At 35.4% G+C, this 23,603-nt stretch overlaps 1 protein-coding gene across 2 annotated transcripts; it reads right to left on the reverse strand.

Moving 5' to 3' along the window:
• Positions 1-1,820: 1,820 nt before the first annotated feature.
• LOC100240976 (histone deacetylase 9) lies at positions 1,821-22,208 on the reverse strand. 2 transcript variants are annotated; one of them, XM_002266456.5, is made up of 14 exons: positions 22,068-22,208; positions 21,691-21,803; positions 21,482-21,599; positions 20,600-20,674; positions 20,309-20,528; positions 19,679-19,742; positions 8,340-8,432; positions 8,120-8,228; positions 7,863-7,912; positions 7,670-7,760; positions 5,852-5,922; positions 5,491-5,589; positions 2,184-2,250; positions 1,821-2,078 (listed from the first exon to the last, which is right to left on the reverse strand). In XM_002266456.5, exons 1-14 carry the CDS (start codon positions 22,102-22,104, stop codon positions 1,993-1,995), a joined length of 1,293 nt encoding a protein of 430 aa, XP_002266492.1. In that variant the 5' UTR covers positions 22,105-22,208; the 3' UTR covers positions 1,821-1,992. The 2 variants fall into 2 exon arrangements, with proteins under 2 accessions (XP_002266492.1, XP_019081329.1); XM_019225784.2 differs by having other exon boundaries at positions 21,691-21,823; positions 22,068-22,184.
• Positions 22,209-23,603: the final 1,395 nt, after the last annotated feature.

Below are 23,603 nucleotides of genomic sequence, written 5' to 3' on the forward strand. Positions count from 1 at the left end.
TAAAATAGCATTAATAATTACTTTTCATCTTTGAAAACTAAAAAGTAACATAGAATTTTATATTTAGGAATGATTTTTAAAAATAATTATTTTTAATGATATGGGTAATTTTTTTTCACATTGAATTAAATAAACTTCTACTATTGTTTTTGTGGAAAAAATTTGGAGTCCATGCGCATTTTTGTAAATTGTGAAAGCTTTTTTTAGTATTTTTAATAATTTAATGATACATTTTTTAAAGTATTTAAAATGTCATAAAATATGTTTTAATATAAGTATTTTTAATTTTAAAATAATTATTTTAAATATATTAAATCAGTTAATGCTACTTTTCTTATAAAAATTTGATAAATATTATATTTATTCATACTTGTATCAACTACATTACACTTATTTGATAAATATTTGGCCATTTTATATCAAAGAGAACAAAAACTTGGAAAACTTTTGTTGCATTTGATTTGATTGTACCACAGTGAACCATTAATAACTAGAGGTCAACAAATTACCAATATTTATGATGCACCTACCACATAATGATAGTCTCCAATTGTAGGCTTGTAGAAGACTTCATTCACGTTGTTTCATCCCATCCAACTTTAGTGACTTGTAACTATGCACTCATTATGGAACATTAAATACATGTATGTACTAGCTATATCTCTTGCACAGCAAACCTCCATTCCAACTTCAACCATTTACTCAATTTGGTTGACATCACATCCTCAATAACTCCCATTCATTCCCATTTACCTCATATTCTACCACCTATACACTTAAACTTAACACATATTTATTTTCATTAATTGTACAAGTTTGAGAGAATTTGCATCAAGGTAAAGATTGTTGGGATGTGACTCAAATTATTTATTATTTATTTGTTAGAAAAGTTAATATTTATAAAGTTTGTATTTTAGTAAATTACCATTTTAAGTTTGACTAGGATTAAAAAATTATTAATTGAAGATTAATTCATTGGACTTTATAAATATGTGATTTTATATATGATTTAAGAAGAGAAGGAAAAAGTGAAAGAGAGAGAGATTAAAGGTGTATTAAGTTTTGGATAGAAAAAGGTTGAGAGAGCCAAAGTATATATTCTTGAAATTTATCAATAAATTTAATCTCCCTTTCTTACGAATGTAATTGATTACACCGAAATCACGTAAATATTTTATTTTCTTTATTTTTCTACTTTGTTTGGGCAACACAAACTTCATGCATCTCAACTTCCATGAAATCATTTTCAAGAAGCTCATATGTCAAAGCTGAGTCCTTTCATTCTACATCACTTACACTGCAACTTCCAAGTAATTTCTTATTTCTCCTCCCAAATTTGTATGGACTTAGGGGTACAAAATAATGTTGCAGGGGTCAAGGCAATCTTTTTCCTTTCTTTTTTCTCACAAATGGGGATTTCTTATTTATATAACATTATTTTTACAAATAAAATATTTATTAAAAAGAGCACTTTTTAAAAAATTATTTTACATACGAAATTCATCATTGCAAAATAAAATTTTAGCATAAACTTAATTTATAAGCTTGTATTGAAATTGTCTTTATAAAAGACGATTTTAACATGGATATAAAATATTATATTTTTAAAAATAAATTCATAATTTCCTTATATATATACTAAAAATATAAATACCTAAAAAACATAAACCCACACCCACAATAATAATAATAACAATAATAATAAGTAACTAAAATTGGAACTAAAATTCATGCCAATAGTAATAATAATAATAATAATTGTTCCAGACTATAGTCCTATCAAAAGCCGTTTGTACTCTACGAAAAGATAAAGAGTCCCATGAGAAACGATCCACGAATATTGATACTAAAACCAGAAGGCAGGAAAACAAGTGCTAGTCCTTTCTTTTTTCTCTTCTCATCGGATGTGTTAGTCAAATTTGGAATCTAATTACATTTTCCCCTTTAAATTAAAGCTTAAACTATCAAACAATAAACACTGTCTAGGTTACTTTATACATCATCCATATTCTGATCATTGTCGTTGTCGCCTTCATAATATTCATCATTTCTCTGGATTTGTCTGTCCCGGGTGTGCTCTGAAATAAACGGTAAGAAACGAGAATTACAAAGAGTGAATTGAACATAAATATGTTTGGTAAAGCTTGTTTATCCATGCATCTCTATGTAACTTTGGGACTTACGATCAACACGTTCATCAGGATTCTGCTCATCTTCATCAAAATCAGGAATATAGAAGTCCGGTGGAACCTGCAACATAAAAGTAGGATTCTCAATCCAGTAGGATCATGCATGCATTTTGTAATCAAAATTCAGTCTCCTGTAGTATAGATGAAAAGAAAAAATTATCAAAATCCATGAGAGCTCAGAGTTCCACCCAATTCAGCCATTAGGGCATACCACAAGTATTAGACAACTGGATTGGGGTATGAATGAACCTACTTGGTTCCAGCCTCCTTAAATTTAGAGAAATCTAAAATTTTCATATTCAGAGACATAAGAGCATACAGAGTGGAGGTGTCTGGTTTCGAAGTTAGTATCTGTTAGGTTATGGATTTTGTCAATTCTTATTTGTGCTTGAGCTTAGCTTGGTCTAATTTGGTTATCAAAAGACCATTTCACATGCTCTTCTAGAGCTCCTAAATTTTTAGTAAGAGTTGGCAACAAGGCCCATAGAAAGGAACAAAAGGATATTTTTTCTGCGGTATAAGGCCTATTAAAAGAAGTTCATTTATTAATTATTTCTTGTCTTATTTTGAGTTTGATTTGTTTGGCAGAAGTTCCTACTCTGAAAGTCTTTTTGTGACAGGGATTTGGCAACAATGCTTCTATGTAAAGGCAGAAGTTGTAGAGACAAATTAATAATTCAATTCCATGCACATTTTTGTAGTCAACGAATACACATTTCCCATTCAAAATGGTTTCTGCTCAATGTGAGCTTTTCGAAGGCCTCAGAGAGGTCATCTCCTCCATCAGAGACATTAGAGGGTTTGCAAGATTCCAATATTTGTCTCACACATTCTTCTTGCATTCTTATCTGCATCTATTTTTCACACACAACCAAGCCATACTTTGATCTTAATATTCATCCTAAATCCCGACACTTCTGACCGCAAACACCTGGTACCCTAAACACCAAAGTCCAATTTTTATTACAATCCAAAATTTATAGCAAGGTTTTCTCATTCCAGATCAAAACCACATAAAGCCATGGTCTTTCTACATCCATATTGATCCATAGATCCCAGTTCCACCTTCTCTGCCATCAACCCAAAAGCCAATGCCCTACCCTAACATTATTTGACTGTATACAGCTACTTAAAGGGCTATCCTAGAGTAATAGGTTATAATAAATAATAATAGTAATACATCAACAATTAGGATGCACCTAAAGTGGTTGTCTAAACCATCCAGTCAGGAAGCTTTGAGTTTTTTGGACATTCCATGCATGTGTAGCCACCTCGCTTTGTTCAACACTGCACTAGGAAAAGTATATTTTTCTTTCGTGGTATTTGAAAGAGTATTGCATTTTAAACTGGACCGGTCTTACAATTCCAAGAGATGATACCATTTGTGAATCAGCAATGAATGCAATGACTTGGTATTTGTTTTGTGACGAATTCATTCCAAAGGACAGGTTTCTGACTTCAAATGCAACCAAAAATTAAAAGGAACTGCTATTCACATGAAATGCCAAGGGTCCCCAAAGTGGATTCTTACTTGGGGCATACAAGGAATTTAAATAGTATCTACTAATTGGATATTAGAACTTACCTACTAGGCTTTTGTGCTGACACTGCCAACCAAATGTGACCCAACCATATTATACAGACTCAGTTACAAGTGTTGGGTGCAGTTTTGTATACACTTAGTGCCAAGATGTCAAGAGATGGGATACAGATAAATATTCTAGTTTCCAATTTTTTTTTTTTTTTTTCATTCTATACATTATATGGAAAATGAAGTTTGCAAAATTACAATAGATTGTCCAAGAGTGGCAATTTTGATACAATATGATTCGAAAATGACATAAATTTTAGCAGGTTCCGATTAGGTGTAATAGTGTTCATGTCATAATCATGTCAACTTGTATACCTTATTTAATAAGTAGGTTGTATTCAAATTGACTATTCAACCTATGTGCTTAATCGTATCAAAATGACCTTGTTTATAACCCAACTCATTTATGCCCGTTTAACTCATATAGATTTATTAATTTTATATATTTAAAATTTATAAATATATAAAATATTATTTTAATTATAAATATTATATAATTAAATATAAATAACTAATTAAAATAATATTTTATATATTTCATGAAAAAGATTAAAAATATTTTATAATTAAAACATTAAATAAAATAAAAAGTAAGTGTAAAATAAAAATTTATATCTATTTCCTATAGTATAAATATATTATAGTTAAAGTTAAATAATTGAATTAATTAAGATCTAAAAAAAATTAAAATTTGAAAGTTAAAGCAACAAAAAGATGTTTTAAAATTAATATTTTCATAAATTTAAAATTTTAAATAGGTTAAACTAGTTATAATTATGTTAACGAGTTTGATGGGTTAAAACTGTGTTAACAAGTTTGATGGGTTAAAATCATATGGTTAAAATAGGTTAGAATCGTGTTATTAGGTTAAAATCATATTAATAGGTTATCCCTATTAATTCATATGCAATCCAACCTACCCCATTTATTAAACATGTAAAATGGGTCATATTATGTTATCCGTGTAATAAATGAGTTGTGTTATTTTCAGGTCATTATGACACAATTATTAAACAGCCCATATTTGGGTTAAGTAAATTTTTAGTATTTCCTACCTCAACACTACGTGAACCCAACACGCCCCATTGTCATCCCTAGTCTAACATTTCTTACAATCAATTATAAATTTATTTTATTTTGCTTTGTTTTAGAAAACATGTTTGCATATCTAACCATTAGGTAGGACACATAGCCCACACCCAAAACCGTGCCATTATCATGTACCATATAAGTACTTCACATGTTTTGAAGTGTCCATTTGTTAACCAGGTACACATAATTGACTAGTTACCTAACAACGTAAGCCTTTGGATTGAATCGGTAGCTCAACAAGGTATCAGAGTTTTGAGTTAATCCATTTTGCCTTTTCATTTGAGGGGTATAAGGTCATGTGCAAGAAAGGGTGTTAACCTCATACGCATGTTGGCCTAATACATAACAACTTAAGCTTTTGGGTTGAATTGGTAGCTTAACAAATGGAACACATTGGCCCACCAGTTAGTAAGTTCAAGGTGCTTCCATGTGAGCAATGTGATGCTTGGATGGTAAGATATCCTGCTACTGATTTAAATTTAGTCAACAAAGAATGTCTAGGATGTTTTTCTTAGCAGGTAAACATGGGAGTAACAATATGTCAAAGGACTTCACTTTGTGGATGTAGTGGTTTTATTTTAATATTGGATCAATGGTAAACTTTTGAAACCTACTTACCTCTTGCATCTGTACGCTCGGCGCATGTTGGATGCAACGGAGATTTTCCAAGACTTGCATCTTAATCGTTCCAATATACGATTTGCTATTTAAGTTTTCCTACTCAAAATCAACCAAGGAAAAGAAATAATATAAGAAGGCAGTGATCTCATGATCTCTATTGCACAATATAAACTATATCAAGAAAATGTTTATGATTTGACCAGGACTGCCTGAATTAACCAGTTCTGGTTGCACTTTTGACTCAAGACTGCAAACCATGACTGTACTAAATTATACAGCAGAGTTTGCAATCAAATTGGACAAATAAGATAACCAATTATCATGCATGATTCTTGAAAAATTAAGAAAAAAAACATACTATGTGCCCATTCGGAATCTTCAATGAATACTCTGGTGCAAAATATTTGATATATTCATTTTCTGGGATCTCTGCAAGAAAGTTGATATTGTTGGGAACCAGAAAATGCCTTATTATTAATGATTATGAAACAAAGGGCAAAATTAGGCATATGAAACCATCCTGATCCATCACTTGATTCACTTCTTAAAGCCAAACAAAGATGAAAATTTCACAAAGTAATCACCAGTATGCATATGGAAAAAGCATCAAACTCAAGTATGCTGAAGGAACATAAACAAATATGATCACTGAAGTTCTAAGTATGGACAAGCAGGCAGATCAAAAACAGAGACTAGATTCACAAACAAGATGAGAGAAAATAACTTGCAAGAAATCTGTATGTCAAAAATATAGAGCAAAGAAATGACCTTGTGTTAGATTTTTTTGGTGGACGACTAGCCTCTATTAGTAGAAAGGTAGACCTCCTGAATGTAAATATTATTGGGAAAAAAAGGAAAAGGAAAAGAAAAAGGAAAACAATCACAAGCAGCAGAACAAGAAGAAGCTATCATTTATAGGACTTGGAACACACTCCAACAGGTAACAGCCATTCAAGGACTCAAAACTAATTAGTTTCTTCCCTTCCAAATGCCCCAAGAAATTGGTATGAACATCTCTCCACAAATTACAACCTTTATAATATTTGTTTTGGATACCCCAGAAACTCATCATGTTTTCCTGCTTCTTTGCCATGTAACAGAGTTTCTTTTGAGATAAAACAGCCATTCACACTATTGCTAAGTGAGATGGTATCATGTTCTTCTACTATAATAAAATCTTTAACTATGAGACAGTCCCAGAAGTGGCTAAAGCATGTAGAGCAGCAAAATCCAACTGACGGTTTAAAAGAAGAGAAGGCAACTCCCAGACCATACCAAGATTACTCCACACATGAATATGGAATTCCCCCAACAAGGTCAGGAGCATAGCTTACTTGTACCACCAGCCAGAAAAGTGGTAAAAATGCATCAAAAGCTGGAAGGTCAGTTTAATCCTCTGGATACCACATCAATATTACATATAAACTGGAAGACTTAAGTGAATAATAATGAGCCCTGGTGAATTTAGAGATAGTACAGGATTAGACAAGAAAACTAAACACCCAACCTGTCAAATCTGATCAAATCAAATATAAACCATCTAGAGAAGAGGGAAAATGATATACACTTACATATTTTTCCTTGACACAAAAGGGAAAAGGTAGGTAAGGGGAGAAAATCAAGCAGAAGCCAGCAAGGTTCCCCACAACCCCCCTTCCTTTCTCCTCTATATGGGACACACATTTCCAGGTCGGCCAAATTTTGTTGATGATTTTAAATTGATCTGCATGTTCTTTTAATTTTCCTAAAACTACGAAGACTGCCCAATTCACCCAATAGAGAGGAGGGACGGAGCTAGAATGTGTGATTGGGAGGTGCTTATATTTCCATTCTAAGAAACTATCTACACCCACTTTGGCTTTATTCAGAAATGGTAGCATTTAAAAACAATGAAAAAATATACTCCGATCAAATTATGATAATATTGCACATATTTGTAAAAAATGAATTCATTGTGCTGTTCCATGTCCGCATCCCAAAAGCAATAAAAAAAAATGATATAATCACCTATAATTTAAACCTTGGTTTGGAAAACCTAAATTATATTATCTGATCATTAACTATCACACAGTTTCAGAAGAATTATTCATACCATACCTGTGAATTACATAAATCAAGTAAGCAGGCATTAGAAGGGAAAAAAAAATAAATTAAAAAAAAGTTCATCTTAACATACCATTGGGAAGTTCTGTATCTAAAAGAACTCCTGTTTCAACAGTCCAACATCGAGCAACATTCTCTTTTGTGTATCCACCACCACCGGTAACCTGCAATAACAAAGGTGGGGTTAGAAGAAAAAAAAACAATATCATACCTATGTATGACAATGATGAATAACAATGTAAAATTAGTTTAAATCACAAACATACCAGTAAGGGCAAATTGAATTTCTTCACAAACCTAACACATTCAGCATGCCCTGTAAGAAGTGTTGCAATGGCACCAGCAAGCAAACATACAATCAAAGTCCACAGATTACTAACTCAACAATTAGATATCTCCAACAAAGGGATGAGCAATAGAATGTTCTATACTTGAAAAATATTTAAAAAAAAACATAAATAACACTCCAATTTGTAACCATGGACAAAAAGGAAAAACATTTCAATTACAAGGAGATCTGCACCATCAATGGAGAGGTTGAAGCAGCCCAAGCGGTCCCCAGCCAGAGAATCTGCTCCACATTGAAGAACTATCACACCTGGTTGATAAGTTTCAACAACCTTGGCTATAATCTACATAATGGACATTGGCAAGCAAAAGTTTTAGACTCAACACAATTTAACCACAAAAATAAATCAATAAATTACATCAATCATGAACTTAGGTATTTTACCACAACTTACAGTTTTGAAAAGTCGAGTAAAGCTAGTGTCATCTATTCCATCCTTGAGTGGGACATTTATGGCATAAAATTTTCCTTCTCTTTCTCCTGTTTCCTTCAATACATAACAGGTCAAAGTTAGGATTGAAATAAGACTTAGAACTAATTGTAACCACATTTCCATATATATATATATATATATATATATATATATATAATATAATATAATCAGGGCAGAGATGAAGATAGGTTCGAGTCAAGGATATGGTTCCCATCTATATATATATATATATATATATATAGATATAGATAGGTTCGGGTTACCATCCCCAACCCCTTACAGACAAATCCCCACGGGGACCCAACCTGATGAGTTTTTTGTCATCCCCAGTATCATGCTACTTGATCTTCCAACCATGCAATGTGTGTTAGGGAAGCACACCAATATAGCTGAATTACAAAGCCAACAGAGGGTAATTTTTTTCATACAGCATTTCATGCCCTCAAGGTCCAAGAAATTCAACATCCATTAAAAATAATAAAATAAAAAAAAGTATTTTGAATATGTATGTTAGTTAAAGGCAAAGAGCTCTAATAAGTTTACAACTCTATAATGTTTCTGATTTAGAAGTGCAAGAACATTGATGCTTTATACTAGCTTAGCAAGAATTGCAATGGAAAAGGAGAGGGTCAAAAATGTAATACTATGAAATTATAATTAGTAAGACACAAAGAGGGTGATGTAGGACAACCCTAGGATGGTTGCCTACACTCAAGGGTAGGTGGGCTAGGATTTTATTTTTAGGGTGTAAGGAGAGGAACAAGGAATAAATTTTATGGTAGAGAAAATTATAAAATAAGATATAGAGAGAAAGAAGAAACAATGAAGAAAATATGGAAAACCTTAGAGTCTCACTAAGGCCTTCTAGGAGTCTCACTTAGAAGAAAATCAATGAAGTCTCACCATTGAGGGTTGCAACCTTGCAATGAAAGAAAGTATAATATTATTCATCAAATTCATTCCTTTGATTTACATTGATTAGCCTATTTATAGGTTTCTCTAAGAAATCCAAAGTCTACTAGGACTCTAATAACCTATCATGATTCAAATTCTAATTATATTATAACTCAATTAGCTAATCCTAATTAGACTTCAACAAATACCAATCCCTATTCAATTCTAATTAATATTAATCCTACTTAAAGTTTACTTAGGTCTTCCCTTTCTTCCTTGAATAAACTTTAAAAGGCTTTCCCCCATCAATTCTCCCCGGCTTGAAAGAACTCGGATCCGACAAGTTAGATGCTTGATACAATTCATAGAGATCGGGGTTAATCTTCTGAAAATCCGTTGTCGTAATCCATGTATTCTCAGAATGTGGCTTGCCTCGCCATTTCACCAAAAAATTTTGGTATCCACCTTGTCGAGTAAACACAAGTTGATCATCAAGAACATACTTGATCTCAGGACATGGGCTAAGAGTAGGTGGTAATTGAAGATCCAACTCTTCACTTACATCGTTGTGATGGCCATGGTAGATATACAAATCTTCCACATTAAATATTAGACTAAAATGCAAGTTTGAAGGGAGCTCTAATAAATAAGCATTCTCACCCAACCGCTTTAGTACCTGAAATGGACCCGCTTTCTTAGCTTTAAGCTTTTGATATGTGCTCGGATGAAATCTTTCTGGTCGTAAACGAACCATCACTAGATCACCTTCTTGAAACTGAATATATCTTCGATGTGCATCTGGTGCTTCTTTATAGTTCTCATTGCTGATTTTGATATTTTCTCGTACCTTTTCATGTATATCTCGTATATGACGTACAAATGCATCACCATCTTGGCTGGTGCGGACAGAAGTAGGTAATGGTATAAGATCAACAGGTTGCTTAGGTTTCAACCATATGCCACTTCAAAATGTGAGTACCCAGTAGTACGATTAGTGGAGCTGTTGAAAGCAAATTCGGCTTGTGGTAAGACATTATCCCACTTTCTCAACTGATCTCTCACAATGCATCTCAAAAGATTACCAAGACTGCGATTGACAACTTCTGTTTGTCCAACAATTTGAGGATGAAAAGAACTTGAAAATTTTAATTGAGTACCTAGCTTGGCCCACAAGGTTTTCCAAAAATAGCTCATAAACTTGACATCGCGATCAGAAACAATGGTTTGTGGTAATCCATGCAATCAAACTACTTCTTTAAAGAATAAGGCAGCAACATAAGAAGCATCTGAAGCCTTCTTTGGAAAATCTATCAACCACAACAAATATAAAATCAAAGCCCCGTTGTGTCCTTGGTAATCCAAGTACAAAATCCATGCTCAAGTCTTCCCAAGGTTTGGAAGGAACTGGTAATGGCGTATATAACCCCGTATTTTGCTTTGAACCTTTTCCTACTTGACATGCTCGACATTGTTTGATAACCTTCCAAACATCCATCTTTAAACTAGGCCAAAAGAAGCGATCTTCCACCAAAGCAATGGTCTTATCTCGTCCAAAATGTCCACCCATTCCGCCTCCATGAAGTTCCCATATGACATGATCACGTAGAGAAGTCCTTGGTAAGCATAAACGATTTTTATAAAACAAGTACCCTTCTAAAATCTGGAAATCAATCTAAGAAATCCAAAGTCTACTAGGACTCTAATAACCTATCATGATTCAAATTCTAATTATATTATAACTCAACTAGCTAATCCTAATTAGACTTCAACAAATATCAATCCCTATTCAATTCTAATTAATATTAATCCTACTTAAAGTTTACTTAGGTCTTCCCTTTCTTCCTTGAATAAACTTTAAAAGGCTTTCCCCCATCAGAGGGTTTAAATGACAGCTTCATACCTTAACATATCCTAGGAAATGATTCAATAGATTTAAGGCTCTCAGAGAACAGCGATGAGAAACAATTTAGGGAATGTACTTTGTGGCAAACTGAAGGATGGAGAGGAGGTCATATTCATTTGCCAAGCAGGCATACACAAGGTGATTAGGCAAATTGGTGAGGGTTTTGTAAGGAAAAAAATAACTAAACACAATATAAAATCATTGAGAACATTAATTGGGAAGCAAGTTATAGAAGCATTTTAAGGTTAACTCGTGTTCCCATAGACAAGTCAGTTTGCAGATGAGAAGATGATAAGATATATGCTTCCCTGCATAAATGCATTGCAGTGGTGTTAGCTCCTATAGGAAGGGAGTAAACTACATTGATGTACATGATTCTAAGGAGCTTAAGAATAACTTGTTTGAAATTTTCATAATTTTCATGAGGAACATATTGAGTAAAGAATATTTCAGATAATAAAGTTCCCAAAAAAGACGAGTCTTTCATTTCAATGTCCATTAGGTAATTTTTTGGGTATAATCTAGAAGGAGAAAACAAAAACATAGTAGACACCATCAAAGCATTCTCAAGTCATGCCGCATCTCATGATCCACTAAGATAAATAGCCTTGTCATTTGTCACTGATATTTTTGTGCTTATATGTATGAAGTGATTCTTCCTTGTTTGTGCTTATTGAAATGCTTGGAACCAAAAGTTTAAGTCTGTTCTCAAAAGATAAAACAAAGGCTACAGGTAGTTTCAGCATAAACAGGTAGAAGCCTGTCAAGGCTCACCACTTAATGTATTTATCTTTAATAATATTTCCAAAACTTATCAGTGGGAAGTTCAATGTTCAAGAAGATCAGTTTTCCAAATAAGACAAAAACGGTCAACATATTGATAATTTGTATAATAGTTCCTTCATAATATTTTTTTTTTTAGATTATTCGTATACTTTTTATAACTTCTTATAGTTACAACTTAAGAAAGATATTTGTGTTTACAATGGGACTTTCCTCCAAATTTACTTGTTTGTGCACATACACTGATGGGGATGAGTCCAAGAAGGTGTAATAAAGAAAAGAAAGGAAATGATAAAAAGGAAAGTTTCAGAATTTGGGAAGTTTTAGACTTCTCATTAGAAGATATTCTAAACTTTCTGTTCTCTAAATAATTTTTTATTCTAAAGTTTCTATTTTGAGTCTTTAGAATCTATAAGTCTTCTTTATTAGAAACTTTATTATATGAAATTTCTACAAAGTATATTTTAACTCTAAAAAAAGGTCTCTGGTTTCTTTCTTTCTTTTTTTAAAAGAAGATTTAATAGTTTTAGGAAAAGAATAACAATCCTAATTAGTTACTACATATGTTAGGCAAACTTTTTCATCATTTTATTCAAATTTTAGTTTTCTAAGGCCTATAAATATGGCTAATAAATGTAAAAGGTATTAATGGATTGATGATCTATATACACATACACTTTACAATTCTCAATGATGAGACTCCATTGATTTTCTTCCAAGTGAGACTCCTAGAAGGCCATAATGAAACTCTTAAGGCTTCTTTTGCTTCTTTTTTTTTTTTTTTCCTTGTCTTTCCTTTCCTATATTTTATTCTACTTTTCTTCATTGCCATAATTTTTATTCCTTATTCCACTTCTTAAATCCTAAAAGATCAAACCCTAATACACTTGGTTGTAGACAACCATAGTAGGGTTGTCCTACATTAGTTTTGGTATCACAGCCAAATTTCTTAGCTTGAAGATACTACTTGAGGGGTGGAAATTTAGGCTAACAAATGTTGTGTTCCTCAATCCTAACAAAGGTTTTGTTCATCAATCCTAACAAATGTTTTGTGTTATTCACAGCCAAGTCAAGTAATATTCTATTTTAGAAATTTAGGCTTTACGCTCTAATATCATATAGGTTTTAGAAACAATATCTCCATAAGTTGCATACTGGAATGAATATATATCCTTCCATACAAATTTTACTCTTGGCTAAAACTTTATTTTGTAGTTAAATTTCCACTAGTTACAGCTGAAACTTTTTAAAGCAAGACATAAGGAGAACGATGGGATTCAAGAGAAGGAACAAAAGCTAAAAAAAGTTGTGTTATAGCAGGATTCTCAACTTTTGAAATAACCAAAAAAAAGGGATAGTGATGTCAAAATATCATATAATATACTATGATCTTTGAGCTCATAACTGATAAGATTTTTTTTTTTTTTTTTTTGATAAATAAGCAAGCAATAGATTAAGAAACGGCAAAAAGCCACAAGGCATACAGGGAGTATACACAGCAGCCTAAACCAAAAGAAACAAAAAACAAATAACCTCACCAACCCTTAAGTGGACGCTAGCCACTCTAAAAAGCCTAAGAGAGACAAGGACTCCTCACCAATGTACACCTGAGCCCAACTCCAAATATTACAAACAAAAGAATTTTTGAGCTTCTGTATAGCTAAACCCCCCCCCCCCCCAAAAGCTAACCTATTCCTCTCCTTCCAAACCGTCAAAAAAATACACAACGGGATGGAATTCTAAATCTTTTTCCTTTTTTCCCCACAAAAGGACCCTTCCAACTGAACACCACCTCTTTAACTGTCTCTGGGAATACCCACGGAACAGCAATTAGGGAGTTGTCACCCCCGTTTTTGAAGCCTATCCAAGGTGAGAACCTTCCCCCAAGTGGCCTCCCAAGCAAAAAAAACAGCTTTGGTTGGAGCCTTATCCACCTAAATATTCTTCTTCGGGAAAGCGACGTCATTGGGAGCGACCAGCAGAATATAAGCATCCTTAACCCCAAAAATACCACTTCCCCACCTTTCCAAAAAACTAAATCCTCCTCTGATGATATCCCCTACAGTCCCTCAACAAATTCAGCAACTCTCCTATCAAATCCAACTCCCAATCATTAAAGTCTCTAGAAAATCTGAGGTTCCAACCTCCTTGGCCAAAACTAGAGTCCCACACTTCATTAACCATTGCATTCCTATGGACCGCCAAAGTGAATAACTGGGGGAAGATTTGGGACAGTGCTGCATTGCCACACTAATGATCAGTCCAGAACTTAATTTTAGTCCCTTTACCCACTTTAAACTGGAAATTATCCCAACACCAGCATGCCTCCTTCGAAATCTCCTTCCAAACCCCCACTCCATACGTCCCGCGAACCTCATTAGTCCTCCACCCAAAACACTCTTGGCCATACTTCACCAACAGCACCTTCTTCCAAAGATTATCCTTTTCAATGGCAAATCTCCATACCCATTTTCTCAGCAAGGCCTTGTTCAGAAGGATAACCTTCCTTAAGCCTAGACCACCCTTCTCCTTTTGAGTGCACACCACCTCCCAATTGATCAAGTAGACTTTCCTTTCCAAGCTTCCCCCTCCCCAAAGGAAGTCTCTTTGTAATTTTTCCAGTCTTTTTGCAACAATCTTGGGCATTCGAAAAAGGGATAATTGGTAAATCGACATGCTAGCCAACGTACTCTTAATAAGGGTAATTCTCCCGCCTTTGGAAATATATTGTCTTTTCCACAAGGCTAGTCTTCTCCTCATTCTCTCTTCCACCCCATCTCCACATAGAAAGAGTCTTGTGATAGGCTCCTAAAGGCAGCCCCAAATAAACAGTGGGCAGAGACCCCACCCTACACCCTAGCTCCACTGCCATTTCCTTAATCTCTTCCACCTCTCCAACTATAATTAATTCGCTTTTGGCCAAATTGATCCTTAAACCGGAAGCAGCCTCAAACCAAGCCAAAATCCAACTCAAAAAAGTTAGATTCTCTTTCCTTGCTTCACAGAATATGATTGTATGATCAGCAAACAGTAAGTGGGACACATTTAACTCCATCCTTCCTCCTCCGCGAAGCTTATAGCCTAAAATGAACCCCCCATCCGCAGCCCTTCTTAAAAGTGCACTTAGCACTTCCATTCCCAATACAAAAAGGTAAGGAGAAAGAGGGTCTCCTTGACGCAGCCCCTTGGTGCTTGAGAAGAAGCCTGCAAGCACCCCATTAACCAAAACAGAGAACTTGGCAGTTGAGATGCATCGCCAAATCCACTCCATCCACCGAGACCCAAAGCCCATCTTGTGCAAAACCTTCATTAGAAAACTCCAATTTATGCTGTCATAGGCTTTTTCAATGTCCAATTTACAAATCAGCCCTTTCTCTTTTCGTTTTTGCCAAAAGTCAACCACCTCATTAGCTATAAGCGAGGCATCCAAAATCTGTCTACCCTTCACAAACGCGTTTTGATCCTCGAAAACCACCTTTCCTAAAACCTACTTCAACCTATTAGCCAGCACCTTAGCCAACAACTTGTACAATCCCCCTAGAAAGCTAATGGGCCGGAAATCCCCCAAGTCCTCAACACCCCCTTTCTTAGGAATAAGGACCAGCAAAGTGGTGTTCAGGCTTTTAGCAAAGGATCTTTGATCATAAAACTCCTTGAACAACTCCAAGATCTCCTCCCTCACAAAATCCCAATACGCTTGCCAAAAGGCCACTGTGAAACCATTCGGTCCAGGAGCTTTGTTACCATTCAGCTCCAACAGGGCAAAATGGATTTCTTCCTCAGAGAAGGGCAATTGCAAATTCCAGCTTCTTGGAAATTCAGACGATGGAGATGCAGCCCCTCTATGTCCGCCCTCCAGCCTGGCTCTTCCGAGAACAATTGCTGAAAAACATTAACAATCCCCTGCCTCACCTCTTGTTCCTTAGTCAACCATACCCCGTTAATCTTAATTCTATCCAAGGAATTATTTCTCCGATGGGCGTTTGCCATCCTGTGAAAAAAGTATGTGTTCTTATCCCCTTCCTTTAACCACAACTCCCTAGATAATTGTCTCCAATGGATTTCTTATAGCAAGACCACTTTTTTTAGGTTTCCTTAGGTTCTTTTTTCAGCTCAGTTTCCCCTTCTGAGAGGCTCCTCTCGCTTTCCACCCCATCCCAAAATTCAACTTGTTGAAGAGCTGAATTTCTATTGACTTCCAACCTTCCAAACTCATCCCTATTCCAAACTTTGATTCTTTGCTTCAACTTAGTAGTCAACCTGTAGCTAGCATTCCCTCTCACCACAGTCCCCTGCCACCAACCCCGAATGAGGTCCTTAAACCCATCCACTTTAAGCCACACATTTTCAAACCTAAACAAGGAAGGACCCCTCCTTAACCCACCACCCTCCAACAGAGTGGGAAAGTGGTCTGAAGTGGGTCTAGGCAGCCTGCTCTGGACAATCCCATTGAATTGATCAAGCCAATTCTGAGTCACTAGGAATCTATCCAGTCTAGCCCACGACTGATTATTCCTACCCCCATTCCAAGTAAGAAAACCTCCTTACATAGGAAGGTCAAGAAGCTCTAACTCGTCAACAATCTGGGCAAACCTTCTCATCGCACCAGTTAGCCTTCCTTGCCTACTCCTTTCCCTTTGGGAGAGGATGATGTTGAAGTCACCCCCTAAACACCAGGGATCATCCCAAATGCCTCTGATCACCCCTAACTCCTCCCACAACCAAACTTTTCCTCTCTAGAAAAAGGCCCGTACACTCCTGTGAAAATCCAAACGAACCCATCCTCCACATTCCTGAATCTACAGGAAATTGAAAATGACCCACCTCCATCTCAAGCACATTCAGTGTCCTTTTGTCCCAATAGATCAAAATCCCCCCCGCGGCTCTAGAAGCATCCAGGGCACCTAATCTAGGAACCTTCCAGTGCCTAAGCTTCTCACCACACCCTCCGACATTGCCTGAATTTTTGTCTCCTGGAGGCAGAACAAATCCACCCTCTGACTTCTAATCACAGCTTTAACCACCTTTCTTTTGGAGCTATCATTAACTCCACGAACATTCCAACTCAAAAGTCTTAACTTCATTGGACTTCCATGATCTGGCACCCTCTTCCTTGCAAACCAAATTTCTGTTTTTTCCCCCTTTCGTAGTTAATGGAACATTCCAGTCTTTTTAATTCCCTTTCAAATTTAGATTTCTCCAATAGAGTTTTGCTGTGAATTCTTTCCCATCTCTTTCTGATTTTAACCAAAAAAGCCAAAATATCCTTCTCTAAACCCTCTGTCAGAAATCCCAAGAACTTACTGAACCTAGCCAGATCACTTTCCTCCCAACTGACCTCCTCCCAGCCTCTTGCTTCTTGAGGCTTAGTTCGAACTGAGCTCAACTCCGCTCTTATTTCCTCAATGTAGCCGTTACTTACCTCCATCAACTCCCAACGAGTGATGGTCTCACCCTCTATAAACCCCGGGGCATTAATCATGCGTACTGGTATTTCCCCTTGGGCTGTCTCACAAACAGCCCCAGAATAGTCGTAATACTCCCCCTCTGGAGTCCGACCGGGAAAAAAAGAGAAAGAAGAAGAGAGCCCAGAATCCAAGATTCCTTTAGGGTCAAAGACATTCCCATACCTCAAGGCTTCCTCAAGTAAAGCATGGTCAGTCAACAATCTCACCTTGGAATGGAGTTCAACTTCAATTTGCTTTCGCAAGCCATCCTTCACCCAGAAATTAGTGGAATCTGAATCTGGACACCCCAAGGAGCTTGGGCTCGACATAACCGAGGAAGGGATCCCACCAACTTGGGCTCTAGCCTCTAGCAGTGGCTAGAATGGGCCTTTACCCTCATTCGGCCCAGACTCCTCAAACAAAGGCTGAGACTCCAGCCCAACCGGCCCAACCTCCGTCGCAGCAGTCAAAACTGGGCCTGGCCCAACGAGCCTAAAAGTTGGAATAAAAGATTCCTCTACTAGGCCCAGCTTAGAAAGCTCACCCAGCAACTGCAGACCTCCAAGAAACCGACCCGATGACCCGTCAAGGCTTCGAGAAGGAACCGAAGGACACCTTGACCTACTCGTCTACCCCTGCGTCCCGTCGGCAGACTGAACCAGGGCCTCGAGCCTAGAGCCTCTGTCCACCTCCACCATGCACTTGCCCACACGTACAGAGCCCTCACCCCCAACCTCTTCTCCTACTCCGACTTCCTTCCTGCACTTACCGGCTAGATAAAACCTTATTAACGGCCTAACCTTCCACCACAAAATTAGCGAGTAATAGACCTCTTCCACCCAGATCTCCACCACGTTAGGGAGCTCCTCACCATTTAATTTCACCAAAATCCGAGCCCACTGCAATTCTTCCAACTTCTCCGTTTGGGTGTCGACTGCCAAGAAACCCCCGCATTCCTCCCCTACTCTTCTCAAAATGGCTCGATCCCATAATGAAACGAGTAAGCCCCACAAACCTCACCCAGGCCTCACGTCTTTTCTCTCCTTCCACCAAACACCCCGTCTCGGGGCTCCAACTCTCCAGGCGCAGGAGAAGCCCCCCAACCGAGATTCTTCCATGGCTAAGAGCTTTCTTAGCTTTTGCCACCAACTCAAACTCTAACAAAACCTTACCCCTTTCCAATTTTGCCATCCCTAGTTTGCCCTTCAAGCCCCAAATTTTTGCCATTTGGCTCCCCCAGCTTTTCAAATCCTCACCTCTCTCTGAGCTAGGGTTCCAGAACCCAACAAGGCAATGACCCAGCTTGTTCAAATTTCTGCTCATCTCCTCTTTTCTAACCTCCACCCTCACCACTGCTCTACCTTTGTTCCTCGACATCTAGACCACCTCCACAAAAGATTTTACCAACTTGGGTTTCAGCAAAGTCGCCTCGACCTGCTGGCTTTCCTTCCTTCCGGAGACTACCCCCAAGCTTCGCAACATCTCCGCCATTGAAGACCAGCCATCCTTTACCCCTCTACTTTTGGGGATAAAGATGCTAAAGCTTTTTTTCTTCAGATCTACAACGCCCAACCAGAGAAAACACCCCCCCTTGTTCTCATCATGCACCACCGAATAAGACCTCCTGTTTTCCTTCCAACTTCTTTCCCATTTTCCGGGCACTCATGTCTTCTATGCCAAAACGCAGGCAGTCCAGAAAGAACCCGAGGCTCTCCGGTCCTAGTTTGACCCATGAAGAAATCCCTATTTTCCTTTCCACAATAATGGCTTGCAATTTACCTTTCTTCTCCTCTACTTCGACCTCAAACGACTTCGACTCCACTCCGAAGCTACTCCCTCTCAAAATTTTCCGAGACCCCGATCAGAAATCTTTCTCTTCATCCTCACTCACACGCATCCACTCTCCCTCTCCTCCCACGCTCTCACTCTCTCTCTCTCTTACTCCCTTTCTCTCTCCTCCATTCCAATCATGACAAGAACTTGAAACTCAACGATGAAAAGGCCAGCTTCCTCATAACTGATAAGATTGAACAATCAAAACTACTTCCTAAATTACAAAACACATAAAACAAATTCAGAACCTTGGTAACCGAATGTATTCTCCCTAAAAAGAACAAGGGATTATAAATTGAATATAGGAAAACAATTGAAGCTAAGATAAAGCTGCCTGAAACTGATCAACAGGGTATATGAAATGACCCGTTGCAGAAATTAACCGATGTTAAGTTACTGATGGGAATGCTAAAAGTAAAGAGCAAAGTGTTAGAAAATACCTTAACATCACCCGTTCCAGGAAAGAATTTATCCCCATACTTGTGAAAACTAACAGTCATCACCCTGTCATGTTGAACTAGATGAATTTAAATTGAGTTACAAAAATCATGTAAATCTCCATAAATCTAAATCTGTATACATCCTTTTCAGTAGATCAATTTCATATAGGAAGTACTGCTTCCTACTACTTGTTGTCAGATTGAGTCAGGAATATGGAATCATTATTCCACTATGAATTAGACATAACCAGAAAATGGTAAAAATACAACAAGAATTACTAGTTTTACATGAAAAATAACAATGTCTGATGTACATTACATGACACTTTTCCATATATGTATGCAACACGTTCTCTGTTTCACAAAATGGCCATTTCTGTTATGAAATGTAGATACAACAGTCGCATAGATTGACTATTGAACCTCACAGATGCTTGTATCAACACATTTTAAAAACTAACCACCTGTTGTTGCATCTACATTTTTAAAGCAACCTCACATTTGACAAAGCTAGCAGTGAGCAACATTATATTAACTATATTGAACTTTTAAATTAAATTCGATGTCTCAAATGGCTTTACAATCCCTTTCATAGTCAGAATTAATAACAAAATAGGAAGGTTACCTGACCTGTCTGTGAAATAAAAGGCTTCTTCTACACCATCACCATGATGTACATCAATATCAATATAAAGAACACGGGCATGATGTTTTAGAAGCTCCAAAATCCCCAAAACTAAGTCATTGATGTAACAAAATCCAGATGCCTCGCACTTCTTCGCATGGTGCAATCCACCAGCCCAATTTATAGCTATGTCACAAAGCTGATTGTTTAATCTGCGTGCAGCATCTGCTTACAAACCACAATGCATGGTTAAGATAACAAAACATACATAACTGCAATACTAAGGTTGAACTTACCTATTGTTCCACCAGCATAAATTTGACAAAACTCAAATAAATTTTCGAAGACAGGGCAGTCTTCTCCAAGATTATCTGGGGAAAGAAAGGAAAAAATGAAACTTGGCATTAATAAACCTAAAAAATTTAATTGGAAGTCTATAGGATTTGATTAATTTCATATTTAGACTAAACAGTTTGCATGCACACTAAATCAATCACTTGAAGATAGAAAGAAAAATAGTGAGAACAAACAAAGAGAAACTCAAACTAGAAACATGCATAAAAATTTCACCACCGAAATACTGTATAGGCTTCAAGCAAATAACATGCTTGCCCAATTTTAACAACCTGCCCAGCAGCAGATGATCTTCAATTTTACTGCACACATGGAAAAATGAAAAACCACAAGACCAGGAGATCCCAAGTACTAGTAGGTAACCCCAAGTATCAAATGACACAAATTATAGAACTTACTTGCTAGTTACAAACAAAGGCCATAATCCTATCTATCTTTCTAGAAATTTGCATGGTCCAAATGGCTTAGTAAATTTAGTTCACTTTACAATTGCATGCAATAATTAACACATTAACTCAAAGGCCCTGATCAAGAACCATAAACAATGTAGTACAAAGTCATGGCAGAAGCTGCAAATAATCACAGTTCAAAAGAGCTCACTATCAAAACTCAAATTCTAATAAGATGAACAACTAAAACCTAGCATCCTGTGAACCTTTTTTAAAAAATTTCAACTCAGACAAGATGATTAAGATTGTCATGTTAAGAATAGCAATATATGTTTAAAAATATTTTCACCTTTTATACCAACAAGAACTAATGCATAAAGAAGGGGCACTAATTCACTTAGCACCCAGTAATATTCTGAATAAAACAAGTCATACATCTTGCCAATTCATTCGAGAATAAATGTTGTGTGTCAGGGGTTATCCGATGCAGAAATTCGACATAGTCTGCAGAATGAAACTGCGCAAGCTCAACTGGATATGCCTTGTGAGGCCTCTGCGTTTTTGCAACAAAAATAATCAAAACACAAAATACGCCATTAAATGTGCAAATAAATCAGGGAAAAATTCAATTTGCAATAACTAACATAGATTTCCATCTTCTTGTGAAGTTCGTAAGAGAGTACGAGATGGTGAGTCATACAAAGCCGGTGCGGCTTCATCGGATGGTTGGGCCCAAAGTACACACTTCCCACATCACCTGCAACCCCAATCAAAACTCTAAACCACTGATAAATTACAGAAGCTTAGCGCCTTTAAACTCCGTTTGGTTTCCCAGAAGTTTAAAAATTTGGACTCTTGAATCTCCTCCATTCCAAAAAAAAATCTTATCCTAAAATAGCATATTCACTTAAAACTTTTTTCTTTTTATTTTGCTTTCGTCCGGTTTCTCGGGAACCAAACAGAGGGAAAGTAGCGAATTTCAAATAAATGTAAGAGAAAGAAATTGAAAATTGAATAGAACCGTCGTAGAAGTAGGAGATCCTGTCCTTAGAGCGCATTTTAGCGAATAGCAGCGGAGGAAGACGATGTACGGTCACCGAGCTTTGGTCATCGCTGCCTTCTTCCGAGTAAAAGACGATGAATATCAATACTAAAATAGGTTTTATTAAAAAGAAATAAATAATTACTGAAATAGTTTTTATGAAAAAAAAAAAAAAAAACGCCAATATGGTCACCTGAGTTGTCGACGTGGCTAAGACTTTAAACCCAGTCCTGTTATTAAGGTAGTAAAAAGTTTTTAATACTTCAATTCTTTTAATTAATTTTTAAAGAAATGTATAAGAATGTGTTTTACCATTATGCACTCGAAATGTTTTTAATAAAAATGTTTTCTCTAAAAAGATTTATGTTTTTTTCCGAAAACACTAAATATGACTCTTCAGATTTTTTTTAAAATATTTTCTAAATTTTGTTAGGTTCTATTTGATAATTATTTTCAAAAAATAGTTTTATGTTTTCTAAAACATAATAACAGAAAAACATGTTTGATAATTAAAAAACTATTTTCTATTATTATTCTTAAAAACAAAAAAATTAATATTTTCATATAACATCTTTTTATTATTTTTAATTATTTTTATTGGTTTTTTAAAATTTTTTAAAAAAAATAATTATATAAACATATAAAATGATTAAAAATAAAGTAATAAACATAAAAATTATTTTTAAAATATATTTAAAAATATTAAAAAAAATTCACATTTTCAATCATATTTTTGTTTTATAAAAAATTAGAGAACAATTTTTTAAAAATATTCTAAAAAATTATTTTTTATAATTATTTTCGAAAATAGTTATTAAGCATAACTCTAATTTTTCTTTAAAAAAAATCTTTTAAGTTGAAAACATTTTATGAAATCATTTTTAAACGAACTCTAAACTATTTTTATTTTTAAAAATAAAAGGTGATCTTAGTCATCGAGTAAATATTTTATTAAAAAATAATAATAAATGTTATCTTTCTACAATGAAAATTATGAATATAAGCAAACAAAAATTAATTTTTATTTAAATCCGAGGTAATTTCCTCCTATTCATTAACGAAGGATACTAGGGAATGCATATACCATGGGTGTGGTGGATGAAGTACCCAAAGGCCTGCATTTTTGTACCTCATGAAAAAAACTTCCTCAAGCACCAAACTCGGAAAATAAAAAATAAATAAATAAAAAATATTTATTTAATATTTTTTTAGAGCAAAATTTTGAAAACTTGAAGTATTCTATATTTTAAAATATTTATTAAAAATGACTTCTAATCATAATTTTTTATCCTCAGCTATTTTTCATATTTGTATAATTATTTTTTAAATAATTATAAAAAAATAAGTGAAAATAATTAAAATATGCTTTGAGAAAAAGCATGAGGCAAAGAGATTAAGATTTATTTAAAATGGCAGATTGAAATTTATAAGGTACAGTTATGGTTTCGCCTATTCCATGTATCGAGTCTAAACTCTAATATTTAAAGTGCATGAAGTTTACATGGATAAAAATAG

The sequence above is a fragment of the Vitis vinifera genome, chromosome 15, assembly GCF_030704535.1.
Source record: "Vitis vinifera cultivar Pinot Noir 40024 chromosome 15, ASM3070453v1".
Classification (NCBI taxonomy): domain Eukaryota; kingdom Viridiplantae; phylum Streptophyta; class Magnoliopsida; order Vitales; family Vitaceae; genus Vitis; species Vitis vinifera.

Excerpts from the sequence above, each read along its gene's own strand:
- LOC100240976 (XM_002266456.5), bottom strand. The coding sequence starts at position 22,104 with ATGCGCTCTAAGGACAGGATCTCCTACTTCTACGACG. Across the intron at positions 7,913-8,119 it reads CTTCAACCTCTCCATTGATG|GGCATGCTGAATGTGTTAGG; the intron begins GTGCAGATCTCC and ends CACTTCTTACAG. Across the intron at positions 5,590-5,851 it reads AGATTCCGAATGGGCACATA|GAAAACTTAAATAGCAAATC; the intron begins GTATGTTTTTTT and ends GATTTTGAGTAG.